The 27,561-nt window shown below is 41.7% G+C and overlaps 2 protein-coding genes and 2 pseudogenes across 2 annotated transcripts; 1 reads left to right on the forward strand and 3 right to left on the reverse strand.

Moving 5' to 3' along the window:
* Positions 1–277: 277 nt before the first annotated feature.
* LOC127780787 (receptor-like protein EIX1) lies at positions 278–1,677 on the reverse strand. The gene is made up of 2 exons (XM_052307793.1): positions 1,295–1,677; positions 278–618 (listed from the first exon to the last, which is right to left on the reverse strand). Exons 1-2 carry the CDS (start codon positions 1,512–1,514, stop codon positions 278–280), a joined length of 561 nt encoding a protein of 186 aa, XP_052163753.1. The 5' UTR covers positions 1,515–1,677.
* Positions 1,678–2,938: 1,261 nt separating this feature from the next.
* On the forward strand, positions 2,939–3,537 carry LOC127760408 (uncharacterized; annotated as a pseudogene).
* Positions 3,538–11,162: 7,625 nt separating this feature from the next.
* On the reverse strand, positions 11,163–14,797 carry LOC127760407 (receptor-like protein EIX2). The gene has a single exon (XM_052284660.1). The coding sequence runs from the start codon at positions 14,709–14,711 to the stop codon at positions 11,814–11,816; it is 2,898 nt and encodes a 965-aa protein (XP_052140620.1). The 5' UTR covers positions 14,712–14,797; the 3' UTR covers positions 11,163–11,813.
* Positions 14,798–26,114: 11,317 nt separating this feature from the next.
* LOC127760337 (receptor-like protein EIX2) lies at positions 26,115–27,211 on the reverse strand (annotated as a pseudogene).
* Positions 27,212–27,561: the final 350 nt, after the last annotated feature.

Here is a 27,561-nt window from a genome sequence, read left to right on the forward strand (position 1 = left end):
TTTTCCTAACTGAAAAGTGAATTGGATACCAGGAAAAAGAAGACTGCGATTGCGTTGTTTACAACATTTTGTCTTAGCAAGAACCTTGCCTAGCTTCAACAAAGTTTATTTTTAAAACCATTACATTACAGAGTTATAAGGCCGCTACAGAATACCAACTTATACACCATTATGTACCTGCCAGTACAGTACATACACATTGTATGACTACTTAGATTTACTCTTAAAGTTACAAGGATTTAGGTGCTAGTTTGATTGTAATGCAAGCAAATACTTCTCATGCTGCATCATCTTGGTTTGTTCTCATTAGGCGAGCCCATCTTATAGCCACTTGAACATAGAACTTATCATATATCTTGTCAATGATTCGAAAGTAAGCAATCATCCAGGTTCTCTTCATCAACATGGTGCAAAGCACAGTCCAAAGACCGACCACAAAACCTATGCCCATCCCAAGATAGAGAAAATCCATGTGACTTGTATTTTTGTGGGCACTTTGCTGTGATTCATTAGCTGAGCACTTCTTGGGGAGAGGAGGCCCACAAAGAGCAGGGTTGCCAACATAGATATAAATCTGGTTGTCAAGAACTTGTAGCTGTGGTCCGGATGGTATTGTGCCTGATAAATTTTTTTGAGGGATAATGGCAGGAGCTCTGCCTATTCATTAAAGGAGAAAGAAGCAGTTTCACGTACAGGAACACCTTCAAGTGGTGTCTTCAGATTTAGACATTGGAGGAATTATAGCACTTTGAGAAAGTGCAAAGCCACTAACATCAAAAGACGGCATTTTAACATCTAAACAATTTGCGCTTCATCGAAAGCTTTGCACATGTTGATGATGGAGTCCACCACATGTGACACTGTACCATAGTCATTGTTGAAAATTCTTGCATTCCTTTGGAGCCAAATACCCCATGTCGTGTAGATGAATAGGCCATCAAAGTTCCTTCGCTGCTCTTTGATCATTTCTCTCCGGCAAGCTTCCCACCAATCCATCAGGTTTCCATTGAAGGACGAAGAGCTTGGCATGTTGAGCCCTAGTTTCAACCAAATCTTTGTCCATACCTGTTTTGCGAAGGGGCAGTCCATGAAGAGATGTATCGCTGTTTCAGGCCAGTTCTGTCCCACAGAGGGAGCAAGTTGGACTATTGTCCCAACCTCGGATTTGCAGTTTGTCAGACGTTAAAATTTTCTTTTGAACCATGAACCATCCAAAGAACTTGTATTTGTTATCTGTTTTTGCTTGCCAAATGAAGTTAGCTCGGTTGTCCTGTATGCTTCCAGTGAATTGTGCCTGATAAATTGTTGTATGACAAGTTCAAGTAGCTCAATGAAGTTAAAGCTGATAAACTTGAGGGGATTTGACCAGAAAACTCATTGTAGGATAGGTCAAGGGACTCCAGCCGCTTTAAATCACCAATCTGATTTGGGATTGCTCCACTGAACTGATTCCTTGATAAATTCAAATTGGTAAGACCAATGAGTAAATGTATCTCTTCCGGAATATGTCCCATTAAACTGTTACATGAAAAATCAATGGGTTGGTTTGGTTTGTGGCCTAAATAGGCCTTTCTAAATTTTGTCAGTGCCAAATTTTGGCAAGTTTTGGCATGACTAATTTTGGTAAGGTAAAGTTGTGTTTGGATTGAAGTCAAAATAGTCTAAATTTACTATTGAAATGGCATATTTTCTTAGGCATGCCAAAATTTGGCTTCAGACCAAATAGACACTAAACACTATTGAAATTGTCAAATATTGGTAAGCCTAATTTAGGCCTAAAACCAAACCAGCCTAATATTTACCATCTGATTGTATATTCTAAATGGATATTCACGCTGCTGATCCTTCATGATTACATCTATGCTCTCTTCTAAAGTGAAGCTGATGCCTTCCCAGACCGGAGTTGTTACAGTCATTATTTTCCAGTTTCCTACGTCCTCCGGTATAGTTCCTGATATGTTATTATGCGCTATATCCAAATAGCGAAGACTGTCAAGGTGAGTGAAATTCTTAGGAATATGGCCACTGAACATATTAGATCTCAGCCTGACGATTTGCAACCCTGACATTTTTCCTGGTAACCGCTCTGGCAATCTTCCAAAGAACCTATTGTATGAAAGATCTAGGAACACTAGTTGCGAGGTACTTTGAAGAAACTGAGGAAATTCACCTGTGAATTCATTGTTGTTCAAGACAAGGCTTACCAAGGAAGAAACAAATTGGCTTTCTGGGTTTGTGCCAGGCCTGGACGATGTGTTATCTGTTTCTTTCCAACACTGCATCTCCTCAAGATCTCCTGTTAGGCTGTGTTTAGTTGGATCCAAAGTTTGGATTTTGGTTAAAATTGAAGATGATGTGACTGAAAAATTGTGTGTGTATGACAGGTTGATGTGATGGAAAAGTACTGAAGTTTAGATCTAAATTTTGGATCTAAACACAGCCTTAATTGGTTTTTCGACAGGTCCAGCCGCCGCACACTCAACTGACATATAGAATGTGGGATGCTGCCGGTCAGTTGATTATTAGAAGAGATTTTTTACTGTCCTTGAGGTTGTGTAGTACCAAATCGTGGCCGTTGATCCGGCAACATCCTACGGTCAAAAATCGTCGGTATCTCATGGTACCGCACCTTCCCATTGAAGCGGTACCGTGGGTGGGAGGGCAGTTTTGTACTTTCGTCTTTATTCTGCGTCACGCACGCACGCGGCATCTCTTCCTCCTCCGTCTTTGCATCTCACAGGGCAGGAGCAGTGTTGAACTAACTGGCGGCGAGAGATGGCGGCGGGAGCAGGGGCATATAGGTCCCGAACCCTAGATCGAAAACCCGACGGCGGCCCAGATCGGCGATGGGTGGCGGGAGGACTCGGATAGCTGCAAGCTGCGTCGGGAGCTTGATGATTGTTGCGGCGATGATTCATCGGCGACGGCGGCCGTGGCGATGGTTGCGGCGGTGATTCGTAAGAAGCTCGATGTGACGGTGGCCGCGGTGGGCTCGATGCGACGGTGGCCGCGGCGGGCTCGATGCGACGCGACGCCGACACGGAGATGCGGCAAAGGGAAGAGAGGGGAAGAGGGTAAGGCCGGCAATGGTTGTAGCGGCCATTCATCGGGAGCTTGACGATGGTTACGGCGGCGATTCGTCGGAAGCTCGACGCGACGGCGGCCGCGGCGGACTCGATGCGACGTCGGCACAGAGATGTGGCAAAGCTTTGGAGAAGACGAGAGATTCATTCATTCATGGCACGTCGCCGACGAGTATCTTGTCGCCCTCGTCGTCACGAGCGTGTACTCGCCGGACGCCGCTGCCGCTGTCGAGGAGCCCGGCAATCGCCTCCTCGCCTCCTCCCGTGCAGCTCTTGCCGCCAGCGGCGGACATGGTTGGGTCCCTTTGAGCCACCACGAGCAAGCAAGCAAAACGCCATCAAGAGGGTGAGGGATTAGCGCCACCCTAAATTTGTTTAGCCCGATCATACCCCTCCTAAATGAACGGTTAGATTAGATTGGTACCTCATGGTACCTCCTCAAGGATGGGAAAGATGCTCAGGTTACAAAGGATCCCAGGATCCCCCAAGTGGCAGCAGGAGGAAAAGATAGGATTTTGACAATGCAAAACAACTAGCAAAGGATTCGAGCACTACTCATCTATGTTATGTGCCTCATCGTAGGCCTTGCACATGGCGATGATGGAGTCAACAACTTGCATAATTGTGCTATAAGCTTCGTTGAAGATCCTGTCATTTCGTTGAAGCCAAATACCCCAAGCTGTGTAGATGAAGAGGCCATCAAAGTTCCGTCTTTGTTCCTTGACCATCTCTTTTCTACAGGCTGCCCACCACCCTAGCATATATATCTCCATTGAATAGGGAAGACAAAGGTATATGGAGCCCTGATTTCTGCCAAATGGACCTCCAGACTTGTTTCTCAAACGAGCAATCCATGAGCAGGTAAATGGTTGTCTCTGGCTCCATACCACAGAGTGGGCAAATGTGGCTGTTGTCCTAGCCACGAAGATGAAGCTTGTCAGCTGTGAGGATCTTCATGTGGACCATAAGCCAACCGAAGAATTTACATTTGTTTTCTACTCTGGCCTTCCAAAAGAAATCCGATCTATTGTCCTGGATGCTCCCAAGAAATTGTATCTTGTAGGCCGAATTTGCCGAGTAGATTCCATTTGGTGTCCACCTCCATGTTACTTTATCTTCCGTTTCTTCTTGCAATTCGACCTACTGGATTTGGTGCCATAGGATAAAGAATTCCTTGACTTGTGTCGTGGTGCTCATCCTTCTCATCTGCCTCAACCAGTGATTTCCTTGTATTTCTTGTGCCATCGTTCTGTTTTTTCTAGTAGCAAGCTGGTAGAGGGAAGGGGATAGCCCATCTAGCCACCTATCATGCCAGAATTTTGTTTTGCAATCATTTCCTAAGGTTATCTTAGTGTGAAGCCCTGAAAAGTTGCTTGTCAGTTTCATCACAAGAAAGGTTTGATCCCTGCAAAGGTTTGTCATCTGCCGTCCACTCTTGCCAGAGCCAGCGTAGTCTTTTTTTTTTTTGAGAATTATACTCTTGCCAGAGTCAGCGTAGTCTTTAGGATCGGCCGGAGAGTTGAAGATTAGTTATACCTAGTCCTCCCATATTCTTTGGTCTGCAAACCAAGATTAGTTATACATAGTCCTCCCATATTCTTTGGTCCAAACCCAATTATACTCTTGCCAGAGTCAGCGTAGTCTTTAGGATCGGCCGGAGAGTTCAAGATTAGTTATACCTAGTCCTCCCATATTCTTTGGTCTGCAAACCAAGATTAGTTATACATAGTCCTCCCATATTCTTTGGTCCAAACCCAATTATACTCTTGCCAGAGTCAGCGTAGTCTTTAGGATCGGCCGGAGAGTTCAAGATTAGTTATACCTAGTCCTCCCATATTCTTTGGTCTGCAAACCAAGATTAGTTATACATAGTCCTCCCATATTCTTTGGTCCAAACTCTCTTCCAATTAACTAAGCAGAGCCCTCCCATATTCGGAGGGCCGAAACGGGACCCATTTCTTGAGGGGGAAGAATGAACAGTACCCACAGGAGAGCCGAAACGGTACCCATTTCTGAAGGCCGAAACGATACCCATTTCTTAAGAGGGGAAAACACAATGCCGTTAAATCCTAAAAAATTCGTTCCCATGGGGAGTTGAACCAATGACCTAAGGTGGTACTGAGGCTCTTATAACCTCTAAGCTACAAGCCCGTTCACATGATATAAAATTTTTATTTATATGTATATAGGTATGTACATAAAATTATATGAAAAAGTTTATGTACGTCCAAATTTTATATGTGTGTGCAAAGTTTGTATGCAGATCAAAGTTTAACATACAAATTAAAACTTAAATTGGAAATAAATCATAAGGTGAGACGCGCGATTGATCGGCTATTAGCAGTTTCGTGAGTTTTTAATTCGAGAATTCAGAGAGTTGTTTTCATTGCTATCTCTGAATATTTACCATTTTATTTTTCTATGATATATTTTTCTATATGAAAAATAGCTATTTACTACTCCCTCCGTTTCAAAATGTTTGACACCGTTGACTTTTTAGCACATGTTTGACCGTTCGTCTTTGTCGACGTTTGATGTCGCGATTCCGGTATTTGCATAGTATGTGGATCGTCGGTGCTAGGGTATACGCGAGACTGAGGTAAAAGAGAGGGAGACATGGATTTTTATACAGGTTCGGGCCCCTGAATTGTCAGGTAATAACCCTACATCCTGTTGGCCGAAGCCGGTATTGCTCTTATTCACCATAATCACACCAGTACAATATGTGGGGTAGCCTATTGTCACACCCTGAAGTTCTTTCCCAAGCCTAAATTGGAGTCTTAAATGGTCTCAAGAAAATACTGGTGTAAAGCAAGAGTAAATCCTATTAAATCAATGCAAATAATAATCGGATTTGGCATGTGGAATTTTTCTGGAGTTCTACATGTCGAAATACACTAACAAGATTTTTAGTGGAATTTTCAGAGCTCTCGAAATAATTGTAACCAATTAAAATTGAGCACGTGCAATTTTAAATCCCAGGGAAAAATCTTTTCCTCCTTTTCTTTTCTTTTCCCTCTTTTTCCTCTTCTTGGGCCGTCGGCCCAGTCCGCCCCACCGCCGCGCGCGCCCTCCTCCTTGTGGGCCGGCCCAAGCCGCCCCTCCCTCTCTCCCCGGGACGCCGACAGGTGGGCCCCACCTATCGGGCCCGTCCCCTTCCTCGCGCCCGCGCCGCCGCGCTCGCAACCGCCGCCGCGCCCACGTCTCCGCCTCCTCCGGGCCACGTCGGCCACGCCGCGCGTGCTCCCCGTCTTCCCCGCGCCCACCCCTCTCTCTCCCACCCGCGCCCTCAACCAAGATGGGCGGGATTCGTTTTTTGAATCCCGCCACTCCCTCTCTCTCTCTCCCCACCTCCCACCTCCCACGTCGCCGGCGAAATCGGGAGCGCCCGGGCCGTTCCCGACCTTCCCGCCCCTATAAAATCCATCCCCGCGTCTTCCTCCTCGCTTTTCCTTTTGCCGCCGGCCTCTCCCGAGCTCTCCATCGCCCCCGCGCCGTGAAACCACTCGCTGCCGCCACTCCCGCTACTCCGGTCGCCGCTAGCCGCCGCTAGGGTCGCCACCGCACCGCACCGTCACCGCCGTCGGGTTTGCGAGGCCGAACTCCACCTCGTCCGCCTCTCCTCCGTCGAGATTCGTCGCCGGAACCCGCATCCCCTCGCGCTCCGGTGAGCCCTACCTCTACCGCCGCCTTCGGCCATGGATGCCGGCCGCCGTGGTTCGTCTCCCTCCCTCTAACCTCTCTCTTTTCCTCCCTTAGGGCATCCCGGAGCTCGTCCGCCCGTCGCCGCCGTCTTCCCGTGGCTCGCCGTCGCCGTTCGCCGTCGTCTCCCTCCGCGCCGGCCACTCGCGGTGAGGCATTCATTCCCTCTTTTCCCCTTCCTCTCCCTCCTAGTGCCGAGCCGCCGCTTCAAATCGTGCGCCGTCGTCTTCGGCCGCCGCCGCCTCCCGTGCCGCCGGTCGCCGTCGCCGTCGACCGCGTGCCGCCGCCGCTAGCCATGGCCGGCCGGCCGGCTTTGGAGCCGAGCCGAGCCCGGTGGCCGCTTCTACCGCCACCGCCCGATCGGCTCGGGGCCGATCTGGGCCGTCGGTCCCGTGGACCAGCGGTGGACCACCCGCGTGGTCCCGGTCCACGGTGGACCGGCCCCCTTGAGCCGTTGCCATGTGGGGCCCGCTTGCTGGCGCCCCTTCCCCTCTCTCCCGAGCCACTGACCTGTGGGACCCGCCTGTCGGCGCCACCCCCCTTGATGACGTCAGCCCTGGGAATTTATTGCGCAATAAATTATTTAAGGACTTTTTGTTATAGTAATAAACACAGTGAATCTTCTAAAATTCATAACTAATTCATCCGAGCTCCGTTTAAGCCCATTCAAGTCTCAGTAAATCAAGAAAAATGTGTAGAATCCATTAAAAATGGTTTTGTTCTCTGTTTCAGTAGTCTTATAGCCTGTTTGCATTGTTTGCCTTGTATGTCGTTAGATTCCGGCTCTTCCGACGCTCCGGTGTACTTCGAGATAGTCGCCGAGGTTCCTCTAGCAGCAGAGCAAGGCAAGTCATGCTTGTCACTTGATCATGTTGATCCTATATTGCAAATGTCCTAATGTTTTTCTTTCAAATACTGCATTTGTTTTGCAATAATATTATGGGATGTCTACCTATTGTTACAGCCATGCTATTTTGGTACCATGCTCCTTTGTTAGCTTGGGTTATAACATGAATAGACGTTGGACTAGGAATTGCTTAGCCATGCTTAGTTCAACTAGCACACAATGGGGAAGTCTCACTAAAATATAGACTGTAAGTTCAAATGGTAATGTTGGATTAGTACCACCGCTTTGGTGTTGGTTAATTAAAATGAATCACATGGTGGGCTGTGGGTGCATGGTTTTGCTAGTCGCATCCATGGCAATTAAGGACCGGTTCACGGGAAACCCTGAAAGAATTTATCGTGCTTACCACAAGCCAGCGTGGGCAACGGCTGGGCTTGTAGTGTAACTTTTCTTTAGCTGACGCATCCAGGCAAGGGTGGGCGTGATGGAGTTTGGATGGGTCCTGCGACGGCCTATGCGGCTTCCGGATTCACCTAGGCATGAGAGGGGACTGCCCGTCGCCCGCTAGGGACGGGGGTGAAACCTGAGGTGTGGTGTGCTTGGCTAGAGGGGGTTATGCGAAGGGTCCTGTCACGGCCTCTTTCCGGTATGTCGTGGTGGCATGTCGGCGCACGGAAACGTGTCGTGGGGCTGTGTCTTGTGGGTACAGTTGTACACCTCTGATCAGAGTAAAACTATTCGAATAGCCGTGCCCGCGGTTATGGGCGGTCAACCAGATTCACCATGATTAGACTCACCTTAGCTTAGTCTAATGAAATTGGATGGTATAGGTGGATGGTTGGGCCTGTTGCAACGTGGTGTAGAGTTGGACAGTGGATGATTAATATTGATTAATGTTTTCAACTGTTTTTCCGCATTCAGCTTCTGTTTATAAATGCCAGTACTATGCAAACAAACCTGTATGGCTATCCCTTGTTAAATCCCTACATCATACTCCTATTCCGGTATGACTTGCGGAGTACAGTGGATAGTACTCAGTCTTGCTCTATTTTCCCCCAACCCCAGAGTATGAGTATGTGTCCGATGGCTGGTTCTCCGAGGAGTAGGCTTCGTCCGTGCCATCGAGTATGCCTGTGGAGTGGTGTTCCCGCTGCAGTTCAAGTCAAGGCTTAGCTCCTGTTATCTTTCGTTTTTCCGCTGCATTTATGTAAGACTTTTACAATGTTTGTAAGACGTGGATCTGTATGTCAACATTGTCGTTTGTGTACCCCGGCCGGTCCTGGACGGGGATTTTAATGCACATTCTGCTTGGAATTCTATTCAGGAATTTCTGGGCGTGACACCTATCTAACTATCGTCGACATGGCGGTCTGAAGGTCTGACTCATAGTCGACAACAGGGTAGTCTTCGTTCTCGAATCCGTGCCTGGCGAGATCAAAGATAGCGCTTTCGTCTCTCCTGATAGTATCCGGAGACACCGTAGGGGACTAGCCGTGCTTATCCCTGAAGCCGATATCCGATGGCTTGTTTTGACGTATGTAGGCTTGTATGTTGATCTTGTGTCTTCTATGGTGGGTCTCTTCCATGGTGGGTGTTGATTGAGGTGGTCGTGTGTCCTCTCTCCTCCTAGGGGGCTTTGTATTTATATCCATAGGTATCCCCTTGTCCAAGTAGAACTAGGGAAACCAATATGGATACAATCCGAGTAGTCCTTGTCGTTTCCATGTAGAACTCTGGTTGTCTTTCCTTATCCGGAACTCCTCCTATATCCACAGGTTGTTTCCGTATAGGACATGGTATGTGGTGGGTCCTGCCGAGATTTAGTCAACTACTATTAGGTATGTGGTATCTATAACCCTGACAGTCTTATTTAAAAAAAATTGTGAAATATATAAAACTATATGTGTACATGAAAGTATATTTAACAATGAATCAAATGATACGAAAATAATAAATAATTACTTAAATTTTTTGAATAAGACGAATGGTCAAACACGTACTAAAAAGTCAACGGTGTCAAACATTTTGAAACGGAGGGAGTATGTACTATCATTACTGTTAAGAATCCATTCAGCGGTTAAGGTCCTGTTTCTTTCAGCTTAAGATTATTATAATCTAGATTATTGAGTCAGATTACTATAAGCTAGATTGTTATAATCTGTAGTAAAATAAGCGGTTAGTTGTTTCTTTTCTAGATTATTAGAGCTTAGATTATTGGGTTTGCAAGTCTAAAGAGAGAGTCGGATGGCATGGTGGGTAATTTTTCACCCAATAATCTGAAAAAGCTCACCTAAATGAGCTTATCAGATTATAATAAGCTGGGCTACAGATTATAATAAGCTACTTCAATAAATTGTCTGTTTGTTTCCGCTTCCTCTAATAATCTGAATTATAATAATCCCAAGCCGAAGAAACAGGGCCTAAAGCGCCCACCGAGCAGCGATGACTCGAGGAGCCGATGGAGGACGTCGCCCAATTGGAAGCCCCAAAACATAACAAGCCCTCTACGAAATCTGGCTCATTCTCAAACACGGCCCACTCGCACCTTTGCTTTTGCTCTGAAACATGGATCACATCTGGAATTTGGGTGGGCTGGAATATAGAGTGGATCATATACCAGCCGCTTTGTGGCCCATCCACTGTGCCGTCGCTTGCAAACCCCGCACGGCCCTGCCCCCTGCGCATGCGGTTGTTCGCGGCGAGCCAGCGGGAGTTGCGGACTCGCCGCCGCCGGCCTTCCACGCGCCCTGCAGTTCAGCGCTAGCGCGTGCCGCATCCTGCCGGTGAGGAACAGGGGTCAGGAAACACCACGGTTGCTTACTCAGAAGGGCCTGGGCCGCCCTTCCGGTGGCGGATTGCCGGGAGGGCAGGCGGTGGACGACGATCCCCTCGAGGTGTTCGAGCTTATGCCTGACCGGAGCGTGATGCATCAACGGTCGCTGGGAACTCGAACCGCAGAGGCAGCGCTGCTTGGCGGGCCCCAAGTTGCCCGGCTTAGACTGGAGAACCTCACGATTCAGAGGTCGGTGAGGCGGTCAGGTCGCCTATCTGCCATGGGCTCCCTTCCAGAGGCTGATCCGCTCTACAAATTCCATATTCAAGGTGTCTGTAGCTTAAAACAGCAATGTTTGGCTGACACTTCTCCCCATATCTCCATCAATTGATTACTGCACAAGTCAAGGTATGAAACTTCCCCTTGGAAACTCCAGTACTGGACCTGCAAATCTGTTAGAATTAATGAGACGTGTCGATATGCTGAGGTCTCTACACACCAGTGTCTTACAAATAGCATTTTGATATCCAAATGGTTAGACGGAAATAAGTAGTACTGTATTGCATTGCTACTCGAGAAAAAATGAATCTGATTACAAAAAAAAAGAAAAAAAAGGAAAAAGAGGAAGGCACAGTGCAATCCAGATCATTTGGCATGCGGTACTGCTCACTGACATGTCGGCCCGAGGGTCTGTGGGCCCACATATCAGTGAGCAGTACTACAGAGGACCCTCACTCAGCATAGTGTAGTTGCCATTAGAGTATACATATTTTTCCTTGAAAGAAAAAGATTATGGAGTACATCTTCTACCTTGTAGAACAGTAGAACTTATTCATTGATTAGGATGTGTTTAGATACAAGTTGTGAATAATTCACTGGCAGCAAACACTGGCTCTTCATGCTGCATTATCTTGTGTTTTATGCACCAAAGCGAGTCCAGCTTATAATCAGCTGTACATACAACTTATCATATTATTTTAGATAATATAGAACTTATATAAGTTGTCGATGATCTGAAAGTAAACAATCATCCAAGTTCTTTTCATTAACATGGTACAAAACACAGTCCAAAGACCTACTACAAATCCTATGCCATCCCAAGGTAGAGAGATTCCATATGATTTGTATATTTGTTGTCACTTTGTTTTGCACCATTAATTGAACAGTTCTTCAAGAGAGGAGGGCCACAAAGACCAGGATTTCCAACATAGATATAAATCTGGTTATTGAGTGTTTGCAGCTGCGGTCCAGATGGCATTACTGATAAATTGTTATATGACATGTTCAAGGGGCTCAGAGATGTTAGAGCTGACAAGCTTGAGGGAATTTCACCAGATAATTCATTGTTAGATACGTCAAGGGATTCCAAGTAGTTGAATACTTTTGTGGATCAAATCTTCGATTGTACCTAGATGCTTCCAGATAAGGTTACTGCTCTTCTTTTCCTTGCCAGGGAAGCCCAGCACATTACAACTCGCACATAAATCCAGTCAAATAAGAAGTCGGAGAATGAGAAACAAACAACTCTCCATTCCTTCTTGAATAAGATGGCGCAAAAGATTGTCCAGAGACCAGTTACATAACCACTGCTCACAGCAAGGAGAAAGAAACCACCATCGCTTCCATTGTCATGCTCCATTGTGTCAGCTGGACTTGCATTTGTTTCTGAACAACTTTTGGACAGAGGAGGACCGCATAGTCCTGGGTTGCCAATGTAAATAGATGGCTGGTCATCAAGTGTTTGCAGTTGATACCCAGATGGCACCTTGCCTGTCAGATTGTTATATGATAGGTTCAAGTGACTTAATGATGTTAGAAACGATAAGCTTGCAGGAATTTCACCAGAGAATTCATTATCTGATAGGTCAAGTGATTCTAGTGCATGTAACCCACCAATGCTGTTAGGGATGATCCCACTTAGAAGATTGTATGACAGGTTCAGGCTTTTCAGAGCAACAAGCTTACTGATCTCTGCAGGAACTTGCCCTGTTAAACTGTTGCATGACAGATCAAAATTTACCATATACATGATTCCTGTCAAATATTCAAGCTGCTGTCCTTTTGTAATAACTGGCAAGGTGTTGGGGAAAACGTCCAAATCAATTTCATCAATCCCCTCAGAATTACTACCATAATATGAAAGTGAGTCATTGTCTGCAGGACTGAGAGTCATGCCCCTCAACTTCTTAAATGATTCTGGAATGCTGCCTGACATGTTGTTACATGCAATATCCAAGTACTGAAGTTCTGTAAGGTTGGCAATCTGTGGTGGAATGTGGCCAGAAAAAAAATTTGAACGCAGGCTTAGAAATGCCAATGTTGGTAATTTCTCTCCAATCCATGTTGGGAGATTCCCATAAAATTGGTTATGACCCAGATTAAGCAAAAGTAGGTTTTGACACTTTTGCAGAAACAACGGGAATTCTCCAAAAAGATTGTTGCCATTCAAGTTCAAAACTTTTAGTTGATTGACTCTTGAAGAGTTATTATATGGTAACTTCCCTGTATTTGATTGTACCCCACAGTTGGGTAATGTCCCTCTTAGTAGATTTCCTGACAAGTCTAGAAATTCTAATTTTTTCCATCGACAAAAAGAGTTAGGGATTTTACCAGATAGAGAATTTTCGAATATAATAAGCACAGTCAACAATGGAGCTCCGAGATATGATGACAGTGGCCCCGACAAATTGTTTCTTGAGAGGTCCAAGGACCATAAATTTCTAGGAAGCTCTGGCATGGGACCTACCAAAATGTTGTTACTAAAATCCATCGTCTCTGCCTCCATTCTTCTGAACATTCTTGGTGGTAACATGCCGCTGATTTGGTTGTTTGACAAAACCAAATGCTGAGTTTTGGAAAATGTTATCCAAAACCAATGGGGCAATGAATCAGTTATACCAGTATTTGATATATCAAGAACATATACACTATTTTGTGATCGGAGCCACTCCGGAAAATCTGACCCTAGCATACAAGATCGTAAATCAACTATATCTAGTTTGAATGGAGGAACCCAACCTTGTTGGAACACCATGGTTAATGAGTTGTCACATAAATCTAGATGGTTTAGAGCAGTTAGATTCACGAAATGGGATTCAGTGATTGTACCTTCAAGACTGTTGAAGCTGAGTAGTAATTCTGTCAACATTGTTAGTGCTGATATCCCGGTAGGTATCTCTCCAGAAAGCATGTTATTGCTGATATCAAGAGTGGTCAGATTGCTGAGATGACCTAGCTGATCAAGTAGGCTCCCTGTCAAATTATTCTCATATAAAAGTAACTCTTGCAGGTTCTTTCTGGCAGGTAATCTCTCAAATAATACTGCCACGGGACCATTGATGTTATTCGTAGATAGCCATAGCTCTTCCAATTTGCATAGGTTCCTGAAGGTTGCTGGTATGGTACCAGTCAGCTTGTTGTCATGAAGATGCAACATAATGATCGATGTCATGTTCCCCACCTCATCAGGAATTGATCCTTGGAGTCCACTAACCCCCATATCAAAGTAACGGAGATTGGGAAGATCCCAGAACAAGTTCTTAGCTCCAAGAGAAGAGCTAAATTTGTTACCATAGAGATCAAGCTGCTCAAGCAATGTCAGATTAGCATTCAAAGGAGATGGGATGACGTTTTGAAGCTCACAAAAACGTAGATTAAGGGTGACAAGGGACGAAAGCTTGTTGACGACATGAACCCAGTTCACTGCAGTACTAAGATTCACACCACTGATATCAACGTACTGCAATTTTGTGAGGCGTGATAACCATGCAAGATCAGTTGAGTAAACGGACCCATAATTAGACATGCTGTTCAGGTCAAGATGGATCAACTTGGAGAGGTTACCAAGATTGGGTGGCACCAGCCCACTGAAGTTTGCACCATAGAGATAGAGGTACAGCAAGTTGTTCAGTCCACCGATGAACTCCGGGATACGCGCACCGTTGAAGTCGTTGACGCGAAGGTCTAGGTGCATCAGGTGCGGCAAAGTGAGCAAGGTTGAGTTCAGCTCACCTCCACCGAAGCCTATGCTTGTGCGGACTTCGTGTAAGCTGTTGAGCCGGAGCTCTACGACATGGCTGGTGCGGTTGCTGCACCGGACGCCCTTCCACTGGCAGCAGTCCTCGCCTTGCCACGATGATAGGTAGTGGCCGGGGTCGGTGATGCCGGCCTTGAAGGAAAGAAGAGCGTCCCTCTCGCCGGTGATGCAGCGGTGGCTACCCCAGGATGGCGGAGGAACAGCTGTTGTGGTGGATGAGGATTGGAGAAACAACGGTGCTAGAAGGACGAGGAGCTTTAGCGGGGCCATCGATCTGGTGATGATGTTTCTTCAGAGGTAGACAATCATAGCCGGATCGGAAGGAGGCTGATTGAATTTCATTAAGAATTGAAGGGGAGAGATCAGATAATTAATTTGCCAGCTGAAAAATGTTGTGTTGGATCTCTTTCGTCGTTGATAGAGTTTATACTGCGTGCTGCAGACTATAAAAATACTACTCGTCTTATTCAAAATTTTTATGCAAATATAAAAATACTTATGTCATACTTAAAGAACATTTAATGATAAATCAAGTCACAATAAAATAAATTATAATTACATAAATTTTTTAAATAAGACGAAAGGTCAAACGTTTGTCAAAAAGTCAACGGCGTCATACATTAAAATACGGAGGGAGTAACTATTTCTAGCTCAATAATTTATCTCAAAATAATGTTATTTCTTCACCTGCCCTCTCCTCTCAACCAACCACAACCATTCTTTTCACCTATCTTTTCTTCTCCACCAATCACAATCTTCCTCGATCATCTCTACCTAATTTCTTAGAGCAGGTACAATAGCAAGCTATAAGCCAGCTATAAACATATTTTAAAGAGATAAATGAAGAGAGAGAAGAGCAGCGAGCTACAGATCTATAGCCAGTTGCAGCACGGACTCCAAGACGTAACGTGTGTATGATAGGTGGGACCAGGTATTAATAGTATAGTAAGCAACTATTGTATGAATTAGCTATTACATTGGCTCTAGATGATTTGGAGCTAGTAGTTGGCTATACTATTAAACTTGCTCTTAATGTCCATGCCAACCTCAAAAATACTTAGGGCTCCATCATTTCGCTTATCCGGGGAATAACCGAAATGGCATATTTGCAAATGAAAAATAATTTGTGAATAAAACTTTTATATATGTGTTCTTAGCAACCTAAAAGTAATGGCTGAAAAATAAACTTCGATGAAAAAAACCCAAAAATCAACTCCAAATTAAAGGTTGAAAATTTAAATTTTGGCTGATAAATATAAGTATAAGCGAAAAGATGGGGCCGTTACATTACGGAGCAGAGGAAGTAATTTTAATACTGTAAATTGCAGAAAAATAAGATTTAGTACTATCGCAAACTGGTACTATAGTGGTCAGTGGAAGTGCTGGCACGGAGCACACCATTGACGAATGCTTGGAATTCCAACCGATTGAGACACTGGAAAAACATATAAAGCTCTGACTAATTCCAACCCATTGGGACAGTAGATGTGGTAGCTAGCACTAGTCCCCATCACCAATAGACAAATTGGAGTGCAAGTGGTGTACTGTAAATCGTCTAGCGAGAGCTCCCAGATTTAGGTGGTGTTTGGTAACTAGGGACTAAATTTAGTCCCTCTCACAAAAGCATAAGTCTCTATGGTAGGGACTAAATTTAGTCCCTCTCACAAAAGCATAAGTCTCTATGGTAGGGACTAAATTTAGTCCCTCTCACAAAAGCATAAGTCTCTTATGTTTTGTGAGAGGGACTAAAGTTTAGCCCCACTTTAGTCCCTCCAACCAAACACCAACGCCCAGGTGATCTGATGAGGGTGAACTATCCTCGGCTTCACCGTCACCTGTGGCTGTCGTGGAGGCCCTCTGATTAGGGGTGGTAATGGACCCAACATTTTAAGCCTACAAAATGTAAGGACTAGGTCTAAAAAAGGTTAGACTGAAATTTAGTAGTTTTGTGTGCTAAAAATATTTAGGGCCCCTTTGAATCGTAGGGTAGAAAAAACGGAGGAATAGGAAAAACACATGATTCTGACAGGAATTGAAGTGTAAAACGGAGGATTGCAAAACACAGGAAAAACACAGGAATGGTCGTTTGATTGGAGCGCAGAAAAAACGCAGGAATCAGATGAGAGAGATAGACTCAAAGAAAATTTTCCAAGAGGTTGGAGCTCTTGCTAAATTTCTTCCAAAATCCACATGCAATGTGCCATTCCATAGGAATTTCATAGGATTTGGAAAGCTTCAATCCTTTGAATCAAATGGCAAAATAGAAAAATTTCCTATAGGATTTGAATCCTATGAAATTCCTATATAAATCCTTTGATTAAAGGGACCCTTAAGGGATAGGATGGGTTATGAAAGGACCTATGAGTCTTGATCCATTACCACCCCTACCTCTGATACATTCATAGACTCTTCCCTGAATCCTCTTACTCTCACCGTTAATCCCGCTCGTAGCACAAGGCAGAAAGCGATGGCAATGGAACTATGGAAGCACATCGTACTGTACATATTTTGTTCTTTTTCCTGATATGTTTGATTTTCATTCCACAGTTTTAACAAACTGAGATTTCTTGTAAAGTACTCCCTCCATTTTTTAATAGATGACGCTGTTGACTTTTTTTCACATGTTTGACCATTCGTCTTATTCAAAAAATTTACGTAATTATAATTTATTTTGTTATGAGTTGTTTTATCATTCATAGTACTTTAAGTGTGATTTATATCTTATATATTTGCTTAAAATTTTTGAATAAGACGAATGGTCAAACATGTGAGAAAAAGTCAACGGCGTCATCTATTAAAAAACGGAGGTAGTATATATGTAAAAGACCTATAGTGAAAACATGTATTGTATCTCTCACAAAAACAAAAAGGTGCAGAAGAACAAATATTAGATCATACCATGATACAATTTAAGTAAGATCGATCATACCATGATACGGTTTAATTAACATGACTGGTACAGGTATTATTAAAGAGCATAACTACTAGTCTGTCACAAAAACAAGAACAAATGATGCGCACAACACAAGACATTTAAACATCACAAAAGAGTACGGAAATAAATAAAGTGGAATAAAACATCCAGAGTTCCTCACAGGAATTTTCTTATCAAAACACATCCTTACGAATAGCCGCTTGCACATAGATCTTGTCATATATCTGATCAAAAACCCGAAAGTAAGTGATCCTCCATGATTTCTTGAACAAAATGGTGCAGAGCACTGCCCAAAGCTCTACCGCAAACCCCGCGCTTGTGCTAATGTACAAATATGATGTTTTTTTTAGAGATAGAGCTGATAGCCCCCATTTCCATTACCAGAAACGAACGATGCTACAAAGGTTCTTGCAAGAGAACAAACAAAGCTAGAGACGGGAGGAAAGCAAGAACTGACAGACATGCCTGCCAACCAAATCAAGACTGCAGTTTCTTGAACAAGAGCTTACACTACAAACTACCACAACTACCAAAAGAAAGACTTCCTGCAGGATCAGGACTCAAAACAAGGACAGGCAACTAGGGTTACACCCAATCAGCACTCAGCAACTCCCAGGAAGGACAGTCTTCAGTTCTCCAGTCTTCTTGTGCAGGCCCTCCACCCAAACCTGGAGTTGAAAATTTCACTTGCCACCTGTCTCATGAGCCTGGCCCCCAGCAGCAATCTTCTTTGGTTTACTTCCAGTTTCTACAATACAGCCTAGGATTCAGTCCAATTGCAAGCCAAGGATAAGATCAGTGGGGTCATTAGGTAGCTTTTTCTAAAAACAATACCTATTTATAGTTTCCATATGGCCCAAATAACCGCAGCCACTCCAGCCACTACCAATTGCTTCATATTTTTGTCAAAGTCAGAAAGCCAATCTCCAAACAAGTGACAATGTACAGATATGATATATCATGTGATGCGTCGTCATGTTCATTCTGGGCAATTTGGTTTGTTCTGTTCATGGAACAGTTGGTGGGAAGAGGAGGTCCGCAAGTCCAGGATTGCCGATGTACATATATAAAGATTGTTGAATGTTTGTAGTTGTTGTCCTGATGGAATTTTTCCCAACAGATTGTTGTAGGATAAGTTTAAGAACCTTTAACAATTAAAGCATGACAAACTTCCTCGCAAAAAAAAAAAAAAGCATGACAAACTTGAAGGGATTTCACCAACTAACTCATTGTAGGATAGGTCTAGGGACTCTAATCTCCTTAAAGCACCAATATTATCTGGAATTTTTCCATTAAGTTGGTTGCCAGAGAGACTTAAAGGGATTTCACCAACTAACTCATTGTAGGATAGGTCTAGGGACTCTATTCTCCTTAGAGCACCAATATTATCTGGAATTTTTCCATAAATTGGTTGCCAGAGAGATTCAAACTTTGAAGGCTCTCGAGTTCACATATTTCTCTTGGAATATATCCAGTTAAACTATTGTATGACAAGTCAATCAACATGATATAATTTGTGCTTTGAAAGTGTTGACGTGAAATTCATCGCACACACGAAGGCCTAAGAGGTTTGCTTTATTCTAGTGCAGGTCCTATCAAATCGGGTTCTGACCGTGCCAGTTAATTTGATCCTGCTACTACCAAGAAAACAATGGAAATATTAGTCCTTGGGCCAATCGGCTTTGCAGCCGATACGATATACCATATGCCCAGCTGATGCCGATGATAATTTCGGTTCGATCGGCTATAATTGGAGTAAATAAGAATTAAGTATAAAACAGTATTGGGCGGAATATGAATCAATATATACTCCTTCCATTCGATAATATAAGGGATTTTGACATTTTGCTAGCTCTGTTTGACCATTCGTCTTATTTAGAAAATTTTGGAATTATTTTTTTTTGACTTACTTTATTATCCAAAGTACTGTAAGCACAACTTTTCATTTTTTTTATGTTTGCACAAATTTTTTTAAATAAGATGAGTGGTCAAACAGTACAAGTAAAATATCAAACAGTATTTGATAACCTTGACCTTATTATAATTAATCTTGATAGATTGGATCCAACCGAGACAGTATAAGATTGAGCAATAATAAAGCCTAAATCTAAAATATATGTACGATTCCAGATGTAGGCCGATATGTTTTATCCATGAATGAAACTTACCAAAGCTCTTAGTTAGCAAATAAACAAAAATCAGTTTCAATGAATTGTGGTATAATCGTTAGCAAGTTGCGATTACTAATTTCAATCTTGATAGATCAGACTTAATCGAGACACAGTATAAGATTAAAACTAGTAAGAACAATAACAAGCCGATTATATCAAACTTCACAAGCAAACATATTTAGTAGATCAATATATGATAAGCAAATAACTCATCGGCTGAAGCTCCGATGAAACGATAATTAGCGCCTATCGGCTCAAGTAAACTTATACAACAGACTAAATCCCAGAAGATTGGACCCAACCAAGACAGTTCGAGATTTAAATATAAGCTAGACAGGTTTAAATTTGCCGATTGATGCTATTTATTGTGATTGATATAGAAACCCTAGCTAAGAACGTAGAAGCAATCAAAGCAAGGGCCGAGATAACTGATAAGCATAGACAAAGGTAAAACTAATATATCAGGGGCCAGCATATGTCGATGGATTCGGTGCTTACCACTGAAAGAATAATTAGCCCTAAATGCAAATACACGTATGAAATATATGATTTAAGCCTGGACTGGCTGGTTCCGTCACAAGGAACCTAACCAATTGAGGTACGCTCAATTCACCAATTGAATTAAATTTGAAAATATATTATCCCCATAATCCCTTGGCATCAATAATTCGATGTACTATTTTTAATTTTTTTTCAACAATATACCGGCGTCACATGAAGGGGTTGTGATGCCGTGTTGGCCTGCCTGCCACATCGACCCTTTTTTTTCTAAGCTATGTCCATGTCGTTTTTTGCTTTGCAACGACTCTGTTTCTCTAGGCCATCTGCAACCTGCAATTGTGATGGGCAAAAATATGCTGCAGGCCCAACAACCCTGTTGTTGGTTCTGTATGTTGCAATCTCCCATAGTCCCATTATTACATTATTAAAATTTCTCCGTGTTCCGTCGCCGGTCCGGAAAAGAAAATGCTGCATCTGCCGGCAGTTTGCTAGGTCAGCAGAGGAATTGTGTGCCTCTGTCATAAATTGTGTGATTGGCTGGACGATAGATGTGTGATGTTTGGTACAGTCACTCGCTCTTGCACGTTAGAATTTACGCAGTTATCGTTTCCCCCTTTCTTTTATAGGGACAATGCTGATTATAAGCCCAAAATGGTTTATCCAAAAAAAATTGCGAATTAAACTATTTTATATATGTTGTTAGTAATTTAAAATAAATGCTATAAAATAAACTACGATGGAAAATCCTAAAATTAAATTCAAAATTAAGTTTTAAAATTTAATTTTTATCATGGCTTACCAGTTGAAGGGTAAACGATGGAATTTTTATTGTTGACCTTACAGTCATACAAGGTAGCCTCATCTTATATTCTAGTTCTATTTGTGTACACTTGAATAAACTGAACGGGATGCACTGGAATATTAAATGTGTGATCCGAATTTAGGCCTATAATATATTCAAATTAGTTTCCTAGTCCTAGGACTGTATGTCTTCTCCATTTATATGTCTTTCCTTTTATCTCCAATAATATATACTGTTGTAAGCCGTACAGAAACATGCGACGTTCTCACTGATATTCTAAAGTCAGTTCCGAGCAACTATAGTCAAATTGTTCCGTATGGATAAAAAGTAATATTACAGGAGTTTAAGGTTAAATCATTTGCTCATGAAACAAAATGACAAAACAGGAGTTTCAAAGTTTCAAGTGCTTTCTTGCATCCACTCTAACTTGTGGAAATCATTGGCTCGAACGAATAGAGTCTAAAGTGAGTTATGAACAAATGGAGTCAAATTGTTTCGTATGAATCAAAAGTGGCATCAGAGCAAAGATAAAAGAAGAGGCTGGAATGTGGGCCCTAGCCGGCGCTAAGCGCCTTAGAGAGTTTATTCCGCGCCTTGTATAGTGTACAACTAGCATGGTGGCCCGCGCAGATTACGCGGCTAGCATCATTATATTTTCTATAATAATATATATGTTTTCTCAATGTATTATTCAAATATATTAAAATGACAACATAATTTTGCGTGTCTCATGATAGCGAACTTCCAATATTCCTTTTTTAAATTTCTAATTTTAGTACTCCAAATTCTACTTTAATTTTATAAGTTTTATTCTGAATTTTAAATTCTTGTATGGATTCTATACTCTTCTTCCAATATTCCTTATTTTATTTTCTAATTTCTATTATTTCTAAATTGCATTTCTATATATGGATTCTAAACTTATCTTTCAATATTTTTTAATTCCGAGTTTTAATTATTTTTAAATTCTATTTCTATATGGACTCTATAGTCTTCATCCAATATATTTTTTTAATTTCGAATTTTTTTAATTTCTAAATTATATTTCTAGATGGACTCTAACCTCTACATTTATTTTTTCTTATTTTTTAATTCTGAATTTCCATTAGTTCTATTGTATACCGATATGGAATCTATAGTATTCATCCAATATTTTCTTAATTCCGAATTTTTTAATTTCTAAATTATATTTCTAGATGAACTCTAACCTCTACATTTATTTTTTCTTATTTTTTAATTCCGAATTTCCATTAGTTCTATTGTATACCGATATGGACTCTAGTCTTACCTTCCTATATTTCTTATTCTTAATTCCGAATTTCAGCTATTATTAAATTGTATTCCTATATGGACTTTGTTTTTTCTTTTTCTCCGATTAATGTGAGAATTTATAGGCCATGAGACCGAACGTGGATGCTTCTTTTTCTATTCCTTTAATAATATAATAGATGTGTGAATTTCTAGGCGTTGAGAGTAAACATGGTGATTTGTTTTTCTATTATCTAATTTGTTGACGAAGCTAATTTTGGCGAGACGATTTCCCACGTGCCAGCTTTGATTGTTTTGTGTATTTGTATTTTGCTTTGGTTGCTCAGTCTATGTATTTTTTTTGACATTAATGTAGTGTGTACAATACGGAACATAGACATGCACTATTATGTTTCAGTTTTTAATTGGTTTCACTTTGATAGACCATATATGACTGTTTTTTTTTTCAAATTAAAATATTGTTTCCAAATTAAATAAAGACTTAGGTGTCCGATTGATTTTTTTTTGTTTTTGTTTTTTTTTTTGTAAAATGTGATACCGTCTCAGACTTGGTGTCCGATTGATTTTTTTTTTGTTTTTCTTTTTTTTCTGTTGTTAATGTGATACCGTCTCAGATTGTGTTTTGTTTGTTTTCTTATTTTCCTCCAATTAATGTGGGATTTTCTAGACCATAAGAGCGAATGTGGGGGCTTTGTTTTACTCTTCTTCCAATATTTCTTATTTTAATTCCTAATTTCTATTATTTCTAAATTGTATTTCTATATATGGATCCTAAACTTATCTTTCAATATTTTTAAATTCCGAATTTTAATTATTTTTAAATTCTATTTCTATATGGACTCTATAGTCTTCATCCAATATTTTTTTTAATTTCGAATTTTTTAATTTCTAAATTATATTTATATATGGACTCTAGTCTCCTTTTCTAATATTTCTTATTTTTTAATTCTGAATTTGAACTATTTCTAAATTGTGTTTCTATATGGACTCTAGCCTCCTCTTCTAATATTTTTATTATTTCTAATTGTATTTATATGTAGACTCTAACCTCTAATTTATTTTTTTTATTTTTTAATTCTGAATTTCCATTAGTTCTATTGTATAGTGATATGGACTCTAGCCTTACCTTCCTATATTTCTTATTCTTAATTCCGAATTTCAGCTATTATTAAATTGTATTCCTATATGGACTCTGTTTTTTCTTTTTCTCTGATTAATGTGAGAATTTCTAGGCTGTGAGAGCGAACGTGGAGGCTTCTTTTTCTATTCCTTTAATAATATAATAGACAGATAGATTTTCCTGGTTTTTGCTTTTCCTTTGCTTTTAGGGGTTGTATTTTTCTCCTGCTATATTTAATGAAAAAGCATAATTTCGTGCCGATTCCGTTTAAAAAAAAAGTGACATCAGAGGAGGGGTCTTCCCAACTATTTTCTAGTCATTGCAATTTCATTTTTTTATTAGGACAAGCACTACGGAGTTTGCGCCAACAATCGAATTAATTTCAAGCGACTTAATTTGGGGGCTCCACTTGTTGATTAGGAACATACACCATGTCCCTCTTTTTTGGAGTCTAGGAATTTACATATTTTAGACTTTGAGAACCAAAGCGTGCGTGACAATCAGAACAGGGGATATGATTTACTAAAAAATATTGCATGGGATATCTTAAATATCAAAGCATCATGATACAAATGTTTAAGTACATGAGTGGCAAAGGTAATATTAAACGACTAGCCTGTTTACAATATCGATCTCTCTTTAGTTTACTGTAATTAGTCTGTTACACACTGTTATGCCACCCAGAGGGGCGCATTGTATTAAAACTACACAAACAGCACAAAGAGTATGAAAGGAAGTGCAGTGGGAAACAAAAATTCCAGGGTTCCTCATCAGAATTTTCTTATCAAAGTAGCCTTACTGATAGCCATTTGCACATAGATCTTGTCATATATCTGATCATTAAGCCGAAAGTAGGCGATCCTCCATGCTTTCTTGAACAAGAAGGTGCAGAACACTGCCCAGAGCCCCACCGCAAATCCTGCGCTCGTGCTAAGGTACAAATATATCGTATCATGTGAGGCATCATCATGTTCACCATGGACAATTTGATTTGTTTTGTTCGTGGAACAGTTGGTGGGAAGAGGAGGGCCGCAGAGACCAGGATTGCCGATGTACATATAAAGATTGTTGAGTGTTTGTAGCTGTTGTCCTGAGGGGATTATTCCTGATAAATTGTTGTAGGACATGTTTAAACTGCTCAGAAAAGTAAGGTCTGATAAACTTGAGGGAATTTCGCCAATTAACTCATTGTAGGATACGTCTAGGGACTCTAATCTCCTTAAAGCACCAATATTATATGGAATTTTTCCATTAAGTTGGTTGCCAGAGAGATTCAAACTTTGAAGGCCCTTGAGTTCAGATATTTCTCTTGGAATATGTCCAGTTAAACTATTATATGACAAGTCAATCAACACAATATAATTTGTGCTTTGAAAGGTATAGTTTAGCTCCTGGTTTTTTATGGATATGGATATGCTGGCCCCAGTGTAATTTAGATAATCTGATTTAGAATATTTCATGGCGGTCAAGTTTCTTACGGATGAAGGTAGACTTCCTGATATGTTGTTATGTGCTATGTCCAAAAAATGAAGTTGATTAAGCTCACTAAAATTCATAGAAAGGTTACCACAGAACATGTTTGATCTTAAAATCAACACTTCCAGGCTGGGCATTCTCTCTGCAATCCACGTCGGCATATTTCCAGATAACTTGTTATATGACAAATCAAGAAAAGATAATGATCTAGCCTTTCGAAGGAAGCTAGGGAATTTACCAGATAGATTGTTACTACTCATATCTATAACACCGAATGACGAACCAAATGTATCGATTGAGCATTGTGGGATTTCCCCAGTTAGTCGATTGTGTGACAGATTTATTTCTTCCAAACCACTGAATTGACAGAAACATGCTGGAATGGTGCCTGAGATTTGATTGTAGTGAAGCCGCAGTACCTTTAGAATGGGAATTGTGAGGTTTGCTGGTAACTTCTCTGGTAAAGATCCCCGTAGTTGATTCATTGACAAGTCCAACCTGTAAACATTAGACAAAAAAGTCCAAAACCAGCTAGGAAGGCCATCATTTATTCCTGTATTTGAAATATCCAGGGTAGGCTGGTTAGCTTTGTCGGTTACCCATCTTATCCATGTAGGGAACTGAGGCCCCAAGTCACATGATGTAAAATATCCTGTCGTTAATCTAAAGGGAGGAATCCAACCTTCCATGAAATCTAATTTTAGGGAGTTTCCTGAAAGGTCGAGAAATTCCAGTCTCTTTAGATTTGCAAAATGATGTTCTGAAAGCACACCAGTTAATCTATTTTGGAAAAAGCTCAATTCAGTCAAGTTGCCAAGTGCTCCAATCCCAACAGGTATATTGCCAATCAGCCTGTTCTGAGAGAGGTCAAGAATGGTGAGACCTGTTAGGTTTCCCATTCCAACAGGTAAATGACCAACCAGCCTGTTCTGAGAGAGGTCAAGAATGGTGAGACCTGTCAGGCTTCCTATTCCAACAGGTAAATGACCAACCAACCTGTTTTGAGAGAGGTCTAGAAAAGTGAGACCTGTCAGGTATCCCATTCCAATAGGTAAATGTCCAACTAGCATGTTCTGGGAGAGATCAAGATATTTGAGACTTGTCAGCTTTTCCACTCCACCAGGTATAGAGCCACCAATCATATTCTGAGAAAGATCAAGATAACTGAGACTTGTCAGATTTCCTATCCAAAATGGTAGCTCCCCTGTCAAATTTGCATCTTGCAGGTCCATCTCATGCAACTTATTCCATGAACACTTTGGTAGTCTCTCCATCAGTTTGGATATGGGTGCATCAATATTAATGCCATGTAAATCAAACACTTGTAAATTACACATATTTTTCAACGTTGTTGGTATGTTACCTAATAGATAGCTATTTGATGGATAGATTTGATAGTTGCTACTTAGAACTATGACCTCAAGGGTGGACATGTTTCCTAATGCATCAGGAATGGGCCCTACAGACCATCCGCAATCAGATAGAACAAGCTTTTTAAGTGTCGTGAGATCCCAAAACCAGTTGTGTTGGAGAGGAGAGCAAAACGGGTTGTCTGATAAATCTAGGACCTCAAGATTTGTGAGGTTGGAATTAGGTAGAGTAGAGACTGTACTGTTAAGCCCACAGCTAGATAAGACAAGGACTTGAAGAGCAGGAAGCTTGTTCACTGCATGGACCCAGTTCCTTACAGAGCTGAGATCCACTTCACTCATATCAAGATACCTTAACAAAGGGAGACCTAGCAGCCATGAAAGATCTGACACGCTTTCATAAATGGAAGAGCCAATGTCAAGGTAATGTAAGTTCGAGAGGTTACCAAGCTGGGAAGGTATAGTTCCCCCAAAACATGTGAGGGAGATGTTGAGATACCTCAAGTTGTTGAGAGAACCTATAAAACTAGGTAAACTTGTACCCTTGAAGTCATTGTTGCTCAGGTCAAGATACCTCAGGTGTTGCAATTCAACGATGGAGGGGCTCATCTCATCTGTTTGCAAGGTCAACCGATGCCCACCGCCTTCATTTAAACCACCACACCAATCCCCATTCTCTGTGACGAAAGTGTTGCGAAGATCGAGCTCGATGACATGCCCAGTTGTGCTGTCGCACCGGATTCCCTTCCACTGGCAGCAGTCTTCCCCTCGCCACGAAGAAAGACGGCCAGAAGGGTCCAAGAAGCTATTCTTGAAGGATGTGAGCGCCTTCCGCTCACTTGGAACGCAAATCCCACCGACGGCGCCTGGCGTCGTCGTTGTGTTTGCTCGATCAAAGGGAGAGGCGGATTGTGCTTGGAAGACAAGAAAGAACAGGAGTACTGCAGTCGTAGCAGTGGCTCCTTGTGCAAGGAGCCTGGGAGGTGCAGTCATGTTGAAAGGCTTTTGATCTGCTACCATCTCGGTGCAAATGAGCTGTAGATTGTGTAAAATTTTGTGCTACATTGTCATCTTCACCTCTATAACTCTATTTATACTTGAATCATGAACTGATCATCAGGATCGATGCACTGCGATTTATCGTTGGTTTTACAAGTCCATGTCGTCTCCATCTCTCTGTTTTCTTCCGTCTGAAGACGACAGCCAGGTCTTCCACCGTCCCACCACGGTCAGCTCTCCTCTTTCTTCGTCTGGTATAGTCACACGCTTTCTTTTTTTTTTTAGAAAAAAAAAAAGAACAGTCACACTCTTTTGAATGTTAGGATTTACACTGTGATCGTTTCACTTATGCTTATTATAAGCCGCAACTACTTATCAGAAAAAAAATATAAATAAAACAGTATACATGTGTTTTTAACAATTTAAAAATAAATGCTGGAAAACAAATTACGATGAAAAGGCCCAAAACATAAATTT

This window comes from Oryza glaberrima, chromosome 1 (assembly GCF_000147395.1).
Source record: "Oryza glaberrima chromosome 1, OglaRS2, whole genome shotgun sequence".
Lineage (NCBI taxonomy): Eukaryota > Viridiplantae > Streptophyta > Magnoliopsida > Poales > Poaceae > Oryza > Oryza glaberrima.

Coding starts and splice junctions, on each gene's coding strand:
- LOC127780787 (XM_052307793.1), bottom strand. CDS start 1,514: ATGGGACATATTCCGGAAGAGATACATTTACTCATTGGTCTTACCAAT. Junction 619..1,294: donor GTCATACAACAATTTATCAG/GCACAATTCACT, acceptor AAAATTTATCAG/GCACAATACCATCCGGACCA.
- LOC127760407 (XM_052284660.1), bottom strand. CDS start 14,711: ATGGCCCCGCTAAAGCTCCTCGTCCTTCTAGCACCGTTGTTTCTCCAA.